Source organism: Malaclemys terrapin, chromosome 18 (genome assembly GCF_027887155.1).
Source record: "Malaclemys terrapin pileata isolate rMalTer1 chromosome 18, rMalTer1.hap1, whole genome shotgun sequence".
Taxonomy (NCBI): domain Eukaryota; kingdom Metazoa; phylum Chordata; order Testudines; family Emydidae; genus Malaclemys; species Malaclemys terrapin.
In genome coordinates this window covers 8,722,501-8,738,109 of record NC_071522.1, presented here as the reverse complement: position 1 = coordinate 8,738,109, position 15,609 = coordinate 8,722,501, and the positions used below count along the sequence as shown (strand labels likewise).

General features: G+C 44.6%; 1 protein-coding gene across 14 annotated transcripts in view; it reads left to right on the top strand.

The window, feature by feature from the left end:
• Positions 1-15,609, top strand: part of MSI2 (musashi RNA binding protein 2) — a 401,448-nt gene that overhangs the window by 322,988 nt on the left and 62,851 nt on the right. For all 14 annotated transcript variants that reach the window (XM_054008322.1, XM_054008327.1, XM_054008328.1 and 11 more), the window contains one exon: positions 347-461. In XM_054008322.1, the coding sequence (XP_053864297.1) occupies positions 347-461 (115 nt within the window). The remainder of the gene's footprint in view (positions 1-346; positions 462-15,609) is intronic.

Genomic DNA, 15,609 nt, shown 5'->3' with positions numbered 1-15,609 from the left:
TCACTCGTAATAGAACTGTGCCAATGACTTTCCTTCATTCATTCCATGCCTGCAAAGAATCATTTGAGAGTAAACAGAGCATAGGTTTTTGTTTCAGAAATAGGACAACTTATTAAACCTGCATTTTATCATTTTAACAGAGTTTTGCTATGTGTTTAAAGAGACATGCACATATTTATTCTTTTTAGATTCGTTTACACTGGTGGACTATTTTTAAAGTTCACATTTGGGGAAAAAAAAACCAAAGCTAAAAATAATTTCCCCCCCCTTTATCTAGCTCAGTTCTGCATTTGACATTTACATGGAATTCATTTGCATCTCATTTGTACATGTTTCTGCTCAATAGGTAGAATGTAAGAAAGCACAACCTAAAGAAGTGATGTTTCCACCAGGGACAAGAGGAAGGGCACGAGGATTACCATATACCATGGACGCTTTTATGCTAGGGATGGGAATGTTGGGTAAGTGTGAAGTAGCCATGGAACTACTGAAACAGAAAGCATCTACCTGTGTTGTCTTCCCCATTTAAAGGTGCAGAGGTGCGTGAATTACTGAGCTTACACACAGTGTGCAACTCTAAAATTTAAACGGTGGGAGTGGGGAAATAATCCTGTCTATGGTAAATGATTAACTTTTTTTTTCTTCTTCCTGGGATATCAAAATTTGCATTTAAATGGATGTTTTAAATAGCCTGTTTTACTCTTATTCACAAAAATAGAATGATGAAAGATGCAGCGCGTTCGTTCTGACTAAAAATGATCTCTTTTCCTTTTTAGAGGAATTGAGTCACACATTATTCCCCTTCTCTTAAAGGTGTCTTTGACAGTTCAGCATAGATAATTGAAAATCTTGCAGCTTTAAATGGCATGCAGGATGGAGAAAGCAGAGGAGATGCATAATAGTGCAGGTCGCAACAATAATTACAGGTTTCAAGGAGACAGAACGGTATTTTAGTTCGGAGTATTGTGTCCAGAAAATACTAATTAAATGGGATAAATGATATTTAATGGCAAAATTCTATTTGTTCAGGAGGTCTTTTAGTTATAATTGGTTCTCATTTGTTTCTGCCTAGATAGTTTCTTTTTTCTATATAATCTGACAACCTCTTTATATACTTTCTTCAGAGTTACTGAGTCAGGATGCAGCAAATCCATTGCCAGCATATTTTTAGAAAAACATACATTGTTGCTCAATCTCCCGCCCCACCCTTTGTATTATTTAACTTTTCCAATAGTTGACCCCTGCTGCGTTCATAGAGTGAGGGTGCTTGAAGGTGTTTCCTAGGCAAAACTGAGTCTTTCCTGTATTAACTAACCAAAAGTCCAAAGTCTATGTGTTTTTCTTTTCCCTACTCCTTCCCTTAACGGTTGGGTTAACCACCAACAATATGTAATGATGGAGGGTGGAAAGGGGGATCAACAAAGCTGAGACCCCTGTTGGAAAATGTATCTAGCTTACCCGCCAGGAATAGAGCCCAGGTCTCCTGAGTCCCAATACAAAGCTCTTTCATCCATAGATCCCAAAGCATTTTACAAAGGAGGTACAAAAAAAAAAAAAAGCATAGTTATCCCCATTATACAGATGGGAAAACTGAGGCACAGAGGGGGGAAGTAACTTGCCCAAGATCATCCAGCAGGCCAGTGGAAGAGCGAGGAATAGAACCCAGCTCTTCTGAATCCTAATGCTGTGCTCTGTCTACTAGGCCACACTGCCTCCATTGCCTACAGTCCTGAAACCTTTTCTCTCCTTGCCTCTTCCCCACTCAGTGTTGTTCTGTAGAATTCACCCTGCAGGAGAAACGGACATGTTAAAGCTCCCGCAAATTCTGCAATAGATGGGTCCATCCTCCGCTCTTGTCTCCTCTATATTGTGTTTAATGTTCCTCTTCCTGCTCCACTAACCAGCCCAGGGTCCTGGGGTTTGTTTGAACCAGTGTTACCAACTCTCACCATTTTATCATCTGACTTGAAATTGGAGGGAGAGGGTTCTTAACACCCCCTACCTGCTGGAATCATGTTGTCACCCAAAAATCTCAACTTCCGTGTGTGTGTGTGTTTATCTATCTATATCTATATCGATAAAATAAGCTTTTTAGGAGACACCAAAGGACAAATAAAAAGAACCCGACATTGATACTTGTTAGTTTCATGATTTTTAAGCCAACTTCGTGATTTTTTTTTGGTGAGAGGAGGGCTGACTTGTGAAATGTTGTGAACTGTTGTCATTAAGAATAATAAATAATTATTGTATTTGTATTGGGGTTGAGCTTAGGAGCCGCGATCCAAAGTTTGGAGCCCCATTATACTAGGTGCTGCATAATAACAGCTGAGAGAGGGAAGAGATCCCGAATAGCCCATACTTCCTTAAGGGGACTGGGATATTGCTCCCCTGCTGTTCAATCAGTGCATGAAATGATGGTGCTTCCTGAAACTCTGCTGTAGCTGGCACACAGGGGGGGTGTTGGTGTCCCCACGAGAGAGGCTTATAACCTGGGAAGCCAATCGGTACTGTGGAAGGAAAACAAACCAACCTGGCTGTGGCTCTGTTTTTAATCTAAGATTTGTAAGTGTTGTCCTCACCCCTTCTCAATCTACTAAATAATAAAGGCTGAAGTCTTCCAAAATGTGGGTGATGCCTAAAGTTAGGCACCTAAATAAGGCCCCCGAGTCCTTCAGTGATCTTTGAATGGCTGGATCCTTGGCTACAATGCAGCAGTTCAGGGTTCTTCCCACACGAAGTTCATTGCAGGGTCAGGGTGCAAGTGGCCTCACGTCTTCCCGCTGTGGAGCACACGGAGCTCAGGTTAAAGTCACTGGAAGTTGGGCGTGCTCAATACCTGCAACAATCAGGCCATTTATTGATGTTCCTGAAGTCAGGCACCACCAGACTGAGAAAGGACTTTCCCACGGTGTGTGTTTTTACCCTGAATTAGTAGTAGGTCAGTTCAGGGGCCTTGAAGCTGATCTGTTCTTGGATGCAATAGTTCAATCTCTTCAGATGGACATATTTTATTCTCTTCCACTGCCCCCAACTTCTCTCCCTTAATGTGATGCTCAGTTTTGGAAATTTAAAATTTAGGATTAAATTATTCATCCTGTTCTACCAGACCCATGTTCATTTCAACTATCTACTTTCGTGCTCCTTAGCACTTTGTTCTACGGTGGTGTCTAGTTTTTTGTTCATGGGAGTTGGTTGAATGCAACCTTGTTAACTAATTCTCCAAGACAGGGCTCAGTCACCTGCATTTAAAAGAGACGCAGTGGAATTATAGCCTAGGCAAAAGGACCAAGGGCAAAATTTTCTTTTCAACTCACTATTGCGAATCCTGACCCTAATGTTCTGTTCTTCCTTTGACATCAATGAGAGATCAGTGCATGTTGAGCAAGAAGAATTTTCAGAGCCAGAGCCCAGCACAGTGATCTGAAAGGAGAATTTAACCCTGAGGCATGTTATGACTAATTTTCACTAGGGCTATCTCTTTGAATAAGGTTGCTTTGAACATTAAAACTAAGAGATGATGAAAGAAACCCTGGGCTAATACATTTATTTCTGTTGAAAGCAAGCAATATGTATGCATTTTGGCAAATTCCTTTCTTTGGCATACAGGTGCCTGTTACTCATGTGCAATGTATGACTTCATTAGATCAACCACACTGGTTCCGTTCCACTGGTTTTCACAGGACCACTCTTAACATGCTCTTATTAGATTTCAAATCATGGGGACTTGCTCTGAATGAATGATTGATTCATGTTGAAGGCCAGATACTTAATTATCTGCTCTAGCTATTTTTTTCCCCTTCTTCCAAGTTCCTGATTGCTGTAGTGGCACCATATTAAATAATTAATTGCTAAATAACAAAGTCACAACACAGAAGTCCAAATCTATCTGCATGACCATTTTAATTCCCATTTTTCAAGGGTTGCCGGTAAAAGTACACTTCAAGGTTGGAAACTGGGCATGTCAGCAAAAGGCTCAGTGAGGAATTTTTGATTTCCAACCTCTGGCAATGACATGCAATGAGGCCCAATCCCTGAGAGGAAGAAGGGTGTAATTAACCCAGCAAACAATGAGGCATACGAAGTAACATATTGCCAGAGGGAGATTTTGAAGTATCTGAATATTTTGCTAAGATCCCAAGAGGCCTTTGTCAGAATTACTCCATTACTAGCTTTAGACATTTAGTTTCACGGAGACTGAGTGAACCGGAGCTGCTCTCGAAAGTTTTTATACGGGTCTCCAGAAGCCCTTGTCCAAGGTCACCTTCTCCAGATGCAGCTCATGAAAAGAAAAGAAAATCAGGAGAAAGAATACACCAGACCACTCAAAGGAAAGAGTGCATAGTGCTTCCCTCAGCGCTATTAAGGAAGTTGGTCTTCCTCATTAATCATTGCTGCCCCAAGAATCTAGCAGCAGCTGGAACCGAGAAGGACATAGATAGCCCTGTTCCGTGATTATTGGTTGATTGGGACAAAATCAGAGTACTTTTTAAAAGGACGTAACTTCTCTAAGAGCGTAGGCAGACTGAGCCCTGTGCCACAGCAGCTACTGGGCTGTCTCAGTCTTTCTGTCATCCAGTGTAAGAGACCTGCCCTTCAGGGAGACTGAGAACATTATTTAACCACTCTGCCAAAAGAACAAGTTGGAGCAGTTTTAACCCCAACTAGCTCCTACTCCCTAGTGTCCTACTTCACAGGAAGGAGTAGTGGACTCCGAGACAATCTCTCCAACACAGATGCAGAGCCAGCATCAATGGAGGATTCAGTTTGGGCCAGTTTCACAAGTAAGAGCCCTGGAAATACAGCAGGAAGCCCATGCGACGGCTTGTGAACTGGGTCTGTGCCCCTTATAGGTAGTGGTAGCACACAGAGTCCTCATCTGACTGAAATCGGAGATGACTTGTACAGGGAGAGTTGGCTTCCCACAACACTAAAACTTGCAGTCCTCCAGCAGGAACTCAAGAAGCCACATCCTGTCCAGCTAATGCCCTGTTATCATATCCAGCCAGCAGCTCTGAACCACGCAGGGCATCTTTGAACTCTCTTAATATAGAGCGTACAGATATGATCACATTGCACCAATCCTGCTGCTTCTGCATTGGTTACTGACCTTTCCCAGGTGCTATGGCCTCATGCATATCTAAAAAGCCCTAAATGGCATACATTACTGACAAACCACCTCCAGCAGTGCCACTCACTGGGAATGCCACAGCAAAGAAAGCCCCGAGTCAAACTCATGGGGGTTTTCAGGGGAATGCACCTGGCTGTGGCACTTCCTACCCCGAGCGACTCGGATCTTGCGGGACTCTTTCAGCAAGCTTCCCGCAGTGATGGGTACCTTAGAAGTACTGATGTTAATCATAAAGCTGGACCCCTTTTAAATTGCAAACCCCTCCAGAGACCGAACCGCTCAGCCCGTAAAGTGTATATCCTTGGAATGCTACCTGGTGTGAGCATCGAATTTCAGGAAGTCTCCAAGAGACGTTTTATATCATTGCATAAGCCAGATTGGGGCTCTGCATTACTGCACACGTTCAATTTAGGTAGGCTGAGCTCATGCATAAAAGAAGCTTGTGCCCTTCAAGGAAGGTCATTCCTCCCCCCCTCCCCTCCCCTCCATCAGAGTCTGTTTAATAGAGGAGAAGCTGCCTCCGGGACAAAATTAGGGAAGGGGAACTCTTTATTAGGCATATATTCCCTGGGTGTCTCGCAGAGCATTTAGGAACCTTTCTAGCCTCCAAAATGTAGCACCCTTTGTAGCATTCAGCATCTTCTTCAACTGCCCTAGTCGCCATTCAGTTAACTCTTCCATTTGCTTTGTAACAGGAGGAAGATCAACTGTTTGGACTGAAAGAGAGGAAGGGAGAACATGTCTGCTCTGTAGCAAATGTTCCTCCACCGTAGTTGCTCCTCAATACATAATCTCCCCCATTCACCACTGGGAATTATCTTTGTTTTGCATGCACCTTGACTATGGGTTCTCAATTCGAGGGTCATAGCCACTCTCCCTTTCTGCATGGGCATCCCAAAACCTTTAATTTTGTAACGTGGTACATGACGGAAAAGATTGAAAGCCACTGATCTAGTCCACCTATGAGATTACAGTGCTCCTCATACCCCAGAGTCCAGTCATTTTGGAGTGGTTGGAAACTGAAAGATGCCTCTCAGTCAAAAATCACCTTCCCTTAATAATAATGCTGCTATGTATAAACATCAGAGGACCCGGACCTTTTACAACTGAGCATCACCACTCACAGTACGAGCACAAGGTAGTGGAGAAATCATACATTTGTCACAGCTGAAGAGCTTGGAAGAGGGAATGTGCTTTAAAGGAGGTTGTTTCCACACAGAAGAAAGTAAGAGAGCATAAAAGAAGATGTGAAGATGTTTGGGAGGGGGATGCAAAGGAAGATAGTGTCTTTCATCACAAAGGAGGCTTGTACAAACACCAACTTTTACATCCAGATACCTCTGCAGCCCATTGTACAATAGGGTGGGGAACATTTTGCCCAGAGACAGGCAAGCAAACTATTACTGAAAGCATTGTGAGGTCCTTACTATCCATCCAGAGGTGCCAGGGCCTTGATTTTAAGATCTCCTCAGAAACTGAGTATCATGTGTTTATCTATCTTGAAGGATGAATGGCTGAGTCAGCCCTGCTGGGATTTGATCCTATAATACTAGGTATTTTAAACGTGAGACTTAGGTTTAGTTTACCTGGGGGATTCTTGCACCAGCAACCTGCTGGCAGAGACATAGTGTAATGTTGTAATAAATGCCTTGCACCATAATGCAAACCACTTCTTATACCAATGCAGGATGTCTATGATCGATACTAGCATCAGCACAGTCCTGCACTGGTGTAAATTAACCGCAGTCTAAACAAGCGCTTTGAGGACTAAGCCTTCTCTTCCAGCATCTTAAAACTTAAAGTAATGTATAATTTGTGCTGGCGCCAGAATACCTGAAATGGGATGTCTTCGGTACCGGGCCATTTTTATAGACCAGAGAAAACACCTAAACAACCACTTTGACTGCAGCCCTTCACAATAAGCTACATAATCAGAAGGTGTTGGGTTAACTCTTCCGTAGATACATTGTATCCTTCAAATAATAACGCAGATAAGCCACTGAGCACTGCTTACTTGTGTTGGGGAAACTATAATTTGCTTTTATTGATTTGAACATTTGAATTGATTTTAAAAGCAAGGCTCTGTGAGCCCGGACGTGTTCAGACTGTTCACATCTCAACAGTGAGTTTTGTTTATCTTGCACTGCCCATCATGCAGGTAAAGACAGAAAACTTCCAGGTGCAGCGCTGCTGATTTGTTGATTGTGTGGACAGTTTTGTTTTGTTTTTGGTGAGAAACTTTAAAATATAGATGCCTGCAAGTCACCAGGGCCTGATGAAATGCATCCTAGAATTCTCAAGGAGCTAATAGAGGAGGTATCTGAGCCTCTAGCTATTATCTTTGGAAAATCATGGGAGACGGGAGAGATTCCAGAAGACTGGAAAAGAGCAAATATAGTGCCTATCTATAAAAAGGGAAAAAACAACCCAGGAAACTACAGACCAGTTAGTTTAACTTCTGTGCCAGGGAAGATAATGGAGCAAGTAATTAAGGAAATCATCTGCAAACACTTGGAAGGTGGTAAGGTGATAGGGAATAGCCAGCATGGATTTGTAAAGAACAAATCGTGTCAAACCAATCTGATAGCTTTCTTTGATAGGATAGCGAGTCTTGTGCATACGGGAGAAGCTGTGGATGTGGTATACCTAGACTTTAGTAAGGCATTTGGCACAGTCTCGCATGATATTTTTTTTTTTTTTTTTTTTTTTTTTTTTTTTATAATGGAGATATCCCATCTCCTAGAACTGGAAGGGACCTTGACAGGTCATCAAGTCCAGCCCCCTGCCTTCACTAGCAGGACCAAGTACTGATTTTGTCCCGGATCCTGAAGTGGACCTCTCTCAAGGATTGAACTTACAACCCTGGGTTTAGCAGGCCAATGCTCAAACCACTGAACAATCCCTATCGATAAACTAGGCAAATACAATTTAGATGGGGCAACTATAAGGTGGGTGCATAACTGGCTGGATAACCGTACTCAGAGAGTTGTTATTAATGGTTCCCAATCCTGCTGGAAAGGCATAACGAGTGGGGTTCCGCAGGGGTCTGTTTTGGGACTGTCTCTGTTCAATATCTTCATTAACGACTTAGATATTGGCATAGAAAGTACGCTTATTAAGTTTGAGGATGATACCAAACTGGGAGGGATTGCAACAGTTTTGGAGGACAGGGTCATAATTCAAAATGATCTGGACAAATTGGAGAAATGGTCTGAGGTAAACAGGATGAAGTTTAACAAAGACAAATGCAAAGTGCTCCGCTTAGGAAGGAAAAATCAGTTTCACATATACAGAATGGGAAGAGACTGTCTAGGAAGGAGTACAGCAGAAAGGGATCTAGGGGTTATAGTGGACCACAAGCTAAATATGAGTCAACAGTGTGACGCTGTTGCAAAAAAAAAAGCAAACGTGATTCTGGGATGTATTAACAGGTGTGTTGTGAGCAAGACACGAGAAGTCATTCTTCCGCTCTACTCTGCTCTGGTTAGGCCTCAACTGGAGTATTGTGTCCAGTTCTGGGCACCGCATTTCAAGAAAGATGTGGAGAAACTGGAGAGGGTCCAGAGAAGAGCAACAAGAATGATTAAAGGTCTTGAGAACATGACCTATGAAGGAAGGCTGAAAGAATTGGGTTTGTTTAGTTTGGAAAAGAAATGACTGAGAGGGGACATGATAGCAGTTTTCAGGTATCTAAAAGGGTGTCATAAGGAGGAGGGAGAAAACTTGTTCACCTTAGCCTATAAGGATAGAACAAGAAGCAATGGGCTTAAACTGCAGCAAGGGAGGTCTAGGTTGGACATTAGGAAAAAGTTCCTAACTGTCAGGGTGGTTAAACACTGGAATAAATTGCCTAGGGAGGTTGTGGAATCTCCGTCTCTGGAGATATTTAGGAGTAGGTTAGATAAATGTCTATCAGGGATGGTCTAGACAGTATTTGGTCCTGCCATGCGGACAGGGGACTGGACTCGACCTCTCGAGGTCCCTTCCAGTCCTAGAATCTATGAATCTATATTGTTTCCCTTTCTTCGTATTAGACTAAATAAAGTCTTGTGCAGCATAAATGCTGTTTCCTTTTATGAGGCGGCTACTTAATGATGGGTTCGATAAACCCAACACTAGGGACGCAGGGGTAAGGGAAGAGCTCTAGGCCCAGGAAGCCCTGACCCAACGGGCCTGCTTGGCATGCTTCAGCTGGAGGAGGGCTTAACAGGTAGGGTGACCAGGTGTTCAGTTTTCAGCCAGAACACCCAGTCAAAAAGGGACCCTGGCAGCTTCGCTCAGCACTGCTGACTGGGCCATTAAAAGTCCGGTCGGTGGTGCTGCCCATCTAAGACAGGCTAGTCCCTACCTGGTCTGGCACCACATTGTGCCCCGGAAGTGGCCAGCAGCAGGTCTGGCTCCTAATCAGGGGGGCTCTGCGTGTGGCCCCTGCCCCGAGCACCGGCTCTGCACTCCCATCGTCCGGGAACTGGCCAATGGGAGGTGGAGGGGGGCCGTGCCTGCAGGCAAGAGCAGCGCACAGAGCCACCTGCGCGCCTCCGCCTAGGAGCCACACCTGCTGCTGGCCACTTCCGGTGCAGAGCGGGGTCTGTGATGCCAGGACAGGCAGGAAGCCTGCCTTAGCACCCCCACTACACCACTGACCGGGAGCCACCAGAGATAAGCCCGCACCCCAACCCCATGCCCCCTCACCGTCAAACCCAGAGCCGGTTCCTGCAGCCCAAACCCCTGATCCCAGCCCCATCCCAGAGCCCTCACACACCCCAAACACCCCAACCCCTTGCCCCAGCCCAAAGCCCCTCCCACACTTCGAACCCCTCATCCTTGGCTCCACCCCAGAGCCTGCACCCCTAGCCCAGAGCTCTCACCCCCTTCTGTACCCCAATCCCCCTGCCTCAACCCGCAGCACTCTCCTGCACTCCAAATCCCTCTGCCCCTTCCTGCACCCCAAACGACTCATCCCCAGCTCAGAGCCCGTACCCCCTCCCACACCCCAACTCCCTGCCTCAACCCAGTGAAAGTGAGTGAGGGTGGGGGAGAGCGAGCCACTGAGGGAGGGGGAATGTAGTGAGTGGGGGGCAGGGCCTCGGGGAAGGGGCAGCACTAGGGTGTTTGGTTTTGTGCGATTAGAAAGTTGGTAGCACTATTAAGAGGAGGCACTGCAGCACAGGCCGTGACTGTGACTGGCAGGAGGAGACAGACCTGTACTCATGACTAGCGAGGGGACTATACCAGGAGGAGGGACCTTTACAGGAAGCATGGACTCCTTAGCCCACGGAGGCCTTTGTCACAGAAGACAACCACAAGCCACGACGCATCTTAGGGAGGGACAGAGCGGTAGGAAGAGACTCAGGGGAGGTTGTTAGCTGGACTGTAGGTAATGAATGCCGTCCTTACGATACTCCAGAGGGCCCTGGATCAGAACCTGGTGGAGTGGGTGGGGCCAGATCCCTTATCTCTCCCTGCAGTTATTGGCGTGGACTCTAACCACGAGGCTGGGGACTCTCCTGCTCACAGAGTGGAAATGTGCTCTTGTGGCTAGAGCTGAGGACAGAGAGTCAGGAGCCCGGTTAAATGTCCTTTCCCTGACATCAACTCCCTGCGCAACCTTGGGCAAGTCACTTAAGTCAGTGTTTCCCAAATGATGGATCCCAACCCATCAGTGGGTTGCCGGAAGGTTCTAGATGGGTCACCATGCCTCAGTGGGAATAAAAAAATGGCCTATTGCAACCCGTAGCCCTTAACTGGTCACGTGCGAGGTGGTACCAGCCGCTATAGCAGTCTTCTGACTACAGCGCACAGGCCACATGGCTTGGAGTGCTGCCAGCATGACACCCGGGCCCACTATGCGTTTCAGGCCCTCGATGTGCCAAAATGGAGCCACCTGCTCCTCTTGGCACCGGGAACTGGGAAGCAGGATGAACAGACATGAGGCTCACGAGCTGGGAGGGGTAAGAAGCAGGGAGTGGGGTAGGAAGCCAGGGGCTCCTGTGAGTGGGCAGTAAGAGGGCTCCCTCAGGGGCTGAGGAAGGCTCTTGGGGAGGGGTGAGAGTAGGGGCTAATGGGAAGATAAGATCCTCCCCTCCCCCCCCCCCCCCCCCGAGGTGCACCTCTGCCAGGCTAATGGGCGGTGCCTGAGAGGGAAGAGGTGAGTCAGGCGGGGAGGTGCGGCAGCACGGCTGGGGGATATCACAGTCAGTACCCCCTGCTTTAAATGGTGCTCTGCAGCCCCTGACCATGCCATACTCCCACTCCCCCTCCCTGTCAGCCTGACCGATAGTCTATACGTAACGGCGGGTCACAAAAAGAGAGAAAATGCAGTTGGTGGGTCACCTTAATAAAATGTTTGGGAATCAATGAAGTCTTAAAAAAGAACAGGAGTACTTGTGGCACCTTAGAGACTAACAAATTTATTAGAGCATAAGCTTTCGTGGACTACAGCCCACAGCTATATGCATCCGAAGAAGTGGGCTGTAGTCCACGAAAGCTTATGCTCTAATAAATTTGTTAGTCTCTAAGGTGCCACAAGTACTCCTGTTCTTTTTGCGGATACAGACTAACACGGCTGCTACTCTGAAACCTGAATGAAGTCTTAATCGCTCGGTGCCTCAGCACTGTAAAATAGGAATAATGTCACTTCCTTTATCCTGCCCTTTGCCTGTTGAGATTGTAAGCGTTTCAGGGCAGGGACTGTCTGGTTTTATGCATTTGTGCAGCACCTAGCACAGTGGGGATCCTAGTTGAGCGCTCTAGGCACTGCTGAAATACAAGTAATACTAATGACATGCTGTGTGATCTTAGATAAATCACTCAGCCACTCTGTGCCTCAGTTTCCCTGTTGGTAAAATGGCTTTAATAGCTTCTTTACAGAGTATTAACAGTTGAATATTTATCAAGTGCTTTGATATCACCAGAAAAAAAAATAATTCTAAGTTAAAAAAAAAATAATAATAATATTATTTCCCATTTATTTTGCCCTATAAACTGAATGCAAGTTTCATCTCTATTGGATGCTTTTCTATTTAAAGACCACTTGAATTTATTCCACAGTGGTATTTGGCTCTACTGCTGTTTTTCATGTGTTTCCTATAGCTACAATAGGAAATACTACGCAGTGGAATTGTAAAGGCTGGTCAATGTATATATTTAAAACAGCGTTCACTGTTCCATCGTGTGTAAAGCTAGATGAAATTTTTTGGCGGGAACTTGTATGTGGAAAAATGCAGATTCTGCAACACTGAAATGTTTAATGACTTCCTGTCTATTTTGCTGAATTGTTTGTGTTAGAAGAAAAATAATTCTGAAGTAGTGTAAAGATTTCAGTTTGACATTTTCTAAATGAAACATCCGGAGTTTCTTGGTTGAAATGACTTGGTTTTGTAATTTCCTTCTATTTTATTTACAAAAATGCAAAAACATTTTTAAAAACCACTTAAAAGTTTTTTGTTCAATCGGAAACTTTATTTATTTATTTGGCATTTCCATTGTGACAACATTTTCAAAACATTTTGTTTTCAGGTCTAATGAGTCAAAGCCCAATCTGCACAGGGGAAAACTGGCTGGCTGCATATCCATATCACATTAACACCATGCCGGAAACATTTTTCCCCCCGGTATTTTTTGGAACTGTGAACAAACCACATAACTACCTGTGGCAGAGATAAAGACCAAACTTCACCACTGTAGTTTAAGGGTCAGATTCTCCGGTTGCATGTTCCATTGAGCATCTTCCGCCAGCTGAAGATCTGGCCCTAAGTTAGCGTGAACATCGGCAAAGCTTCCATCTGAGCCGTCTAGTTGGGTCAGTAATTTAACAACAGACTAGAGACACTTTCCAACTGACCTGAGAGATGGAATATATAGAATCTGCCATCTTTGGTTAGGGAGACAGAACTGAGTAAAAGTTGTGTTGTAAAACTGTATTTGATTGTTGATTTAAGTTTGCACTTTCATGGACAGGACGATCTCTCTTCAAGGGAGGTAATCCAGGCAAAGCCTTGATTTTTAGTTTAGCAACAAGAGGTAATTACTGTGAGATTGATCATCCGCTAGAAGTACTGAAGCAAATAAATTGCTCAGTGCCCAATGCAGGATGAGAATGGCGGCTAATGGAAATGGTGGATAGGTCGGCCGGACCATAATTTGGCTTGATGAAGCATCCACATGGGCATGGTGCTAATGTGCTATTGATATGCAGCCAGCCAATTTCCCCCGTGCAGATTGGGCTTTGACTCGTTAGAGCAGAGCTGGGCACCGCAGCAGTAAATGAAGAGGAAAATTGAAGTAATGCTGTATTATAAATTTATGATTTCATCTGCCTGACCTAGAGAATGTTCTGTGATGGGAGATACAGATTAGAACCTCTATCCAGTCAGCTGTGTATTTTGTCTTTGTTGTTAGAAACGATACAGTTGGCGGAGGGGTAGGGGGGGTCACAAGTGTCTTTACAGTTGTCTCGCTGTTTGGCTTCAGGTATCTCTTTTCAAGGCTGTTCTATTAGGGCAAGAACATCGCTTGCCCAGTAAGCCTGCACAAGGGAATACAGTGTGAAGTTCTGTGGGTTTCTGTGTGGAAGGGAAGAATGGGCTTAGTGGGGTTGCTACTGCCCTTCTCATCACATAGGTGGGTGATCAGGGAAAGGAAGTGGTGGTTTCACTCTGAAACTCTGCCCCGCAGTGTGCCACACTCACCACAGCTGAGCTGGCACAGAAGAGAAAGTAATCTGCGCGTGGTAAAGGCCTTGTGGAGATTACTTCCCTTCAGAGCGAGGAAGGAACCAGATACTCCGAGTCTGCATTCTGGAAAGTGCCGATACATGTCACCTCTTACGCAGCAAAGATTGTAGGTTACAATCTAGCCCTTAATGATTAGAATGCAAAATCTCTAGTTCTGTGTGTAGCAAGCCCATTCCCCCAGCTACCCTAAATCAGTTTTTAAGTTGACAAATCATCTCATCTTTTAAAGTCCAAATAAAACTTGCTTTTTAAAAAAAGAATGAGCTCTGGTGGAAGTGACTCTGCAGAATTGAGGTTCGCAGTGATGTTAATGGGGCTATTTAGTTTGCAAACAATCCATCTATCACTATTATTGTTTTTAAAATGGCTTGTAAAGCTGATCTCTGAAAGGTCTGATTTAATGAAAGCTTTCTAAGGGAATCCTGCTGTTAAGCTGTGAAATAAATATTCAAGAGAGCTAACGTAGGTACATATTTATTTAATGCACCAGTGTCCTGTGTTGTGGTCACATGCCTACTTTTCTCCTACACCCCTTTAATCCAGTTATCAAAATTCATACAAGCATTTAATTTTCTGGTTTTAAAATATGATTAATGGTAAACTGCATGAAACATACAAATTCTATCTGAAATGGAGGGACTTGCTGTGTCAGCAAAATAACTGTAAAGTATATTAGAAATAGTTGCTTTTTAAAGAATAAATAAAAATAGAGGTATGAGACCTTGGAAGGAACTTTTCAATTGTAAACAAACAAACAAAACCAACCATCCATATCAATGCGCTTAAGGCCAAATGCCAAATTTCCTTTAATGTCAATGGAAAAATTCCCATTGACTTCAAAGGGAGTTGCATCAAGACTTTCATGATGAGACTGTGGGTTTGGGGAGAAAGGCAGAAAGCTGAGCACTGCCCAATAATTGTGGAGAAGACTGTGCAGTGTGTGCTGGTGCTGGAAATAGAAATACTCCTATTCTGATAAAAGTAGGCAGGCTAAGTTTGAGAATTGTGAGTGATGTTTGAAAAACATGCCAGCTTTGTAGAGGGTAACACAAGGTGGTCACTGTAACTATTAGTCTTGGTAAATGGAGCACTAATGGAGCCTATGAAAAGCCAGTTACCTTATCGGCCTCGATGCAAATAGAATAAAGCATGGAGAAAACACGTAACCCCTACGCAGCTGACAGAATGTGCATCGTTTTAGGCAAAAGTTTTGATTTCCAGAAGTGAGGCTGTCCGGAACCTGCTGCGTTCAGAACAAACCCGCATTTTTTAGACTATGTCTTTGTTCAGAAACACCCCGCTGGGAGGGTGGGTGCGGGTGTGATTGGAGGGAGATGCAAAATAAATGAAGTAGGGTCCTGGCTGTCTGAACAGGAGGAGCAAGAGAGAAATCTCTGTGTGCGCTGTTTTTATAACTTTTGGAGGCAGTCTGGTGGCTCGGTGACAGGGTACATTTAAGAACATAGATAGAACACTCATACAGAGAAATGGGACAGGACTCAGGACTTCAATGGGAGTCAGATCTACCCCTTCATCTCTGGTCTTTAAACCTATGGGGCTTTAAATTCTGCCTTGGTTTACTATATGTATGCATAGCTGCCACTGAAATTAACAGAGGTGGGTGTAATTTAGCCTTTCCTGATCTCTCCTAGTGCTCACTCCATCTCCATTCAGCATTCCCAGGTCACTCACGCTACCTAGTGCAAGGTGTGGGATTCCCAGGTGTTCCTCTAGACTCTTAAAGAG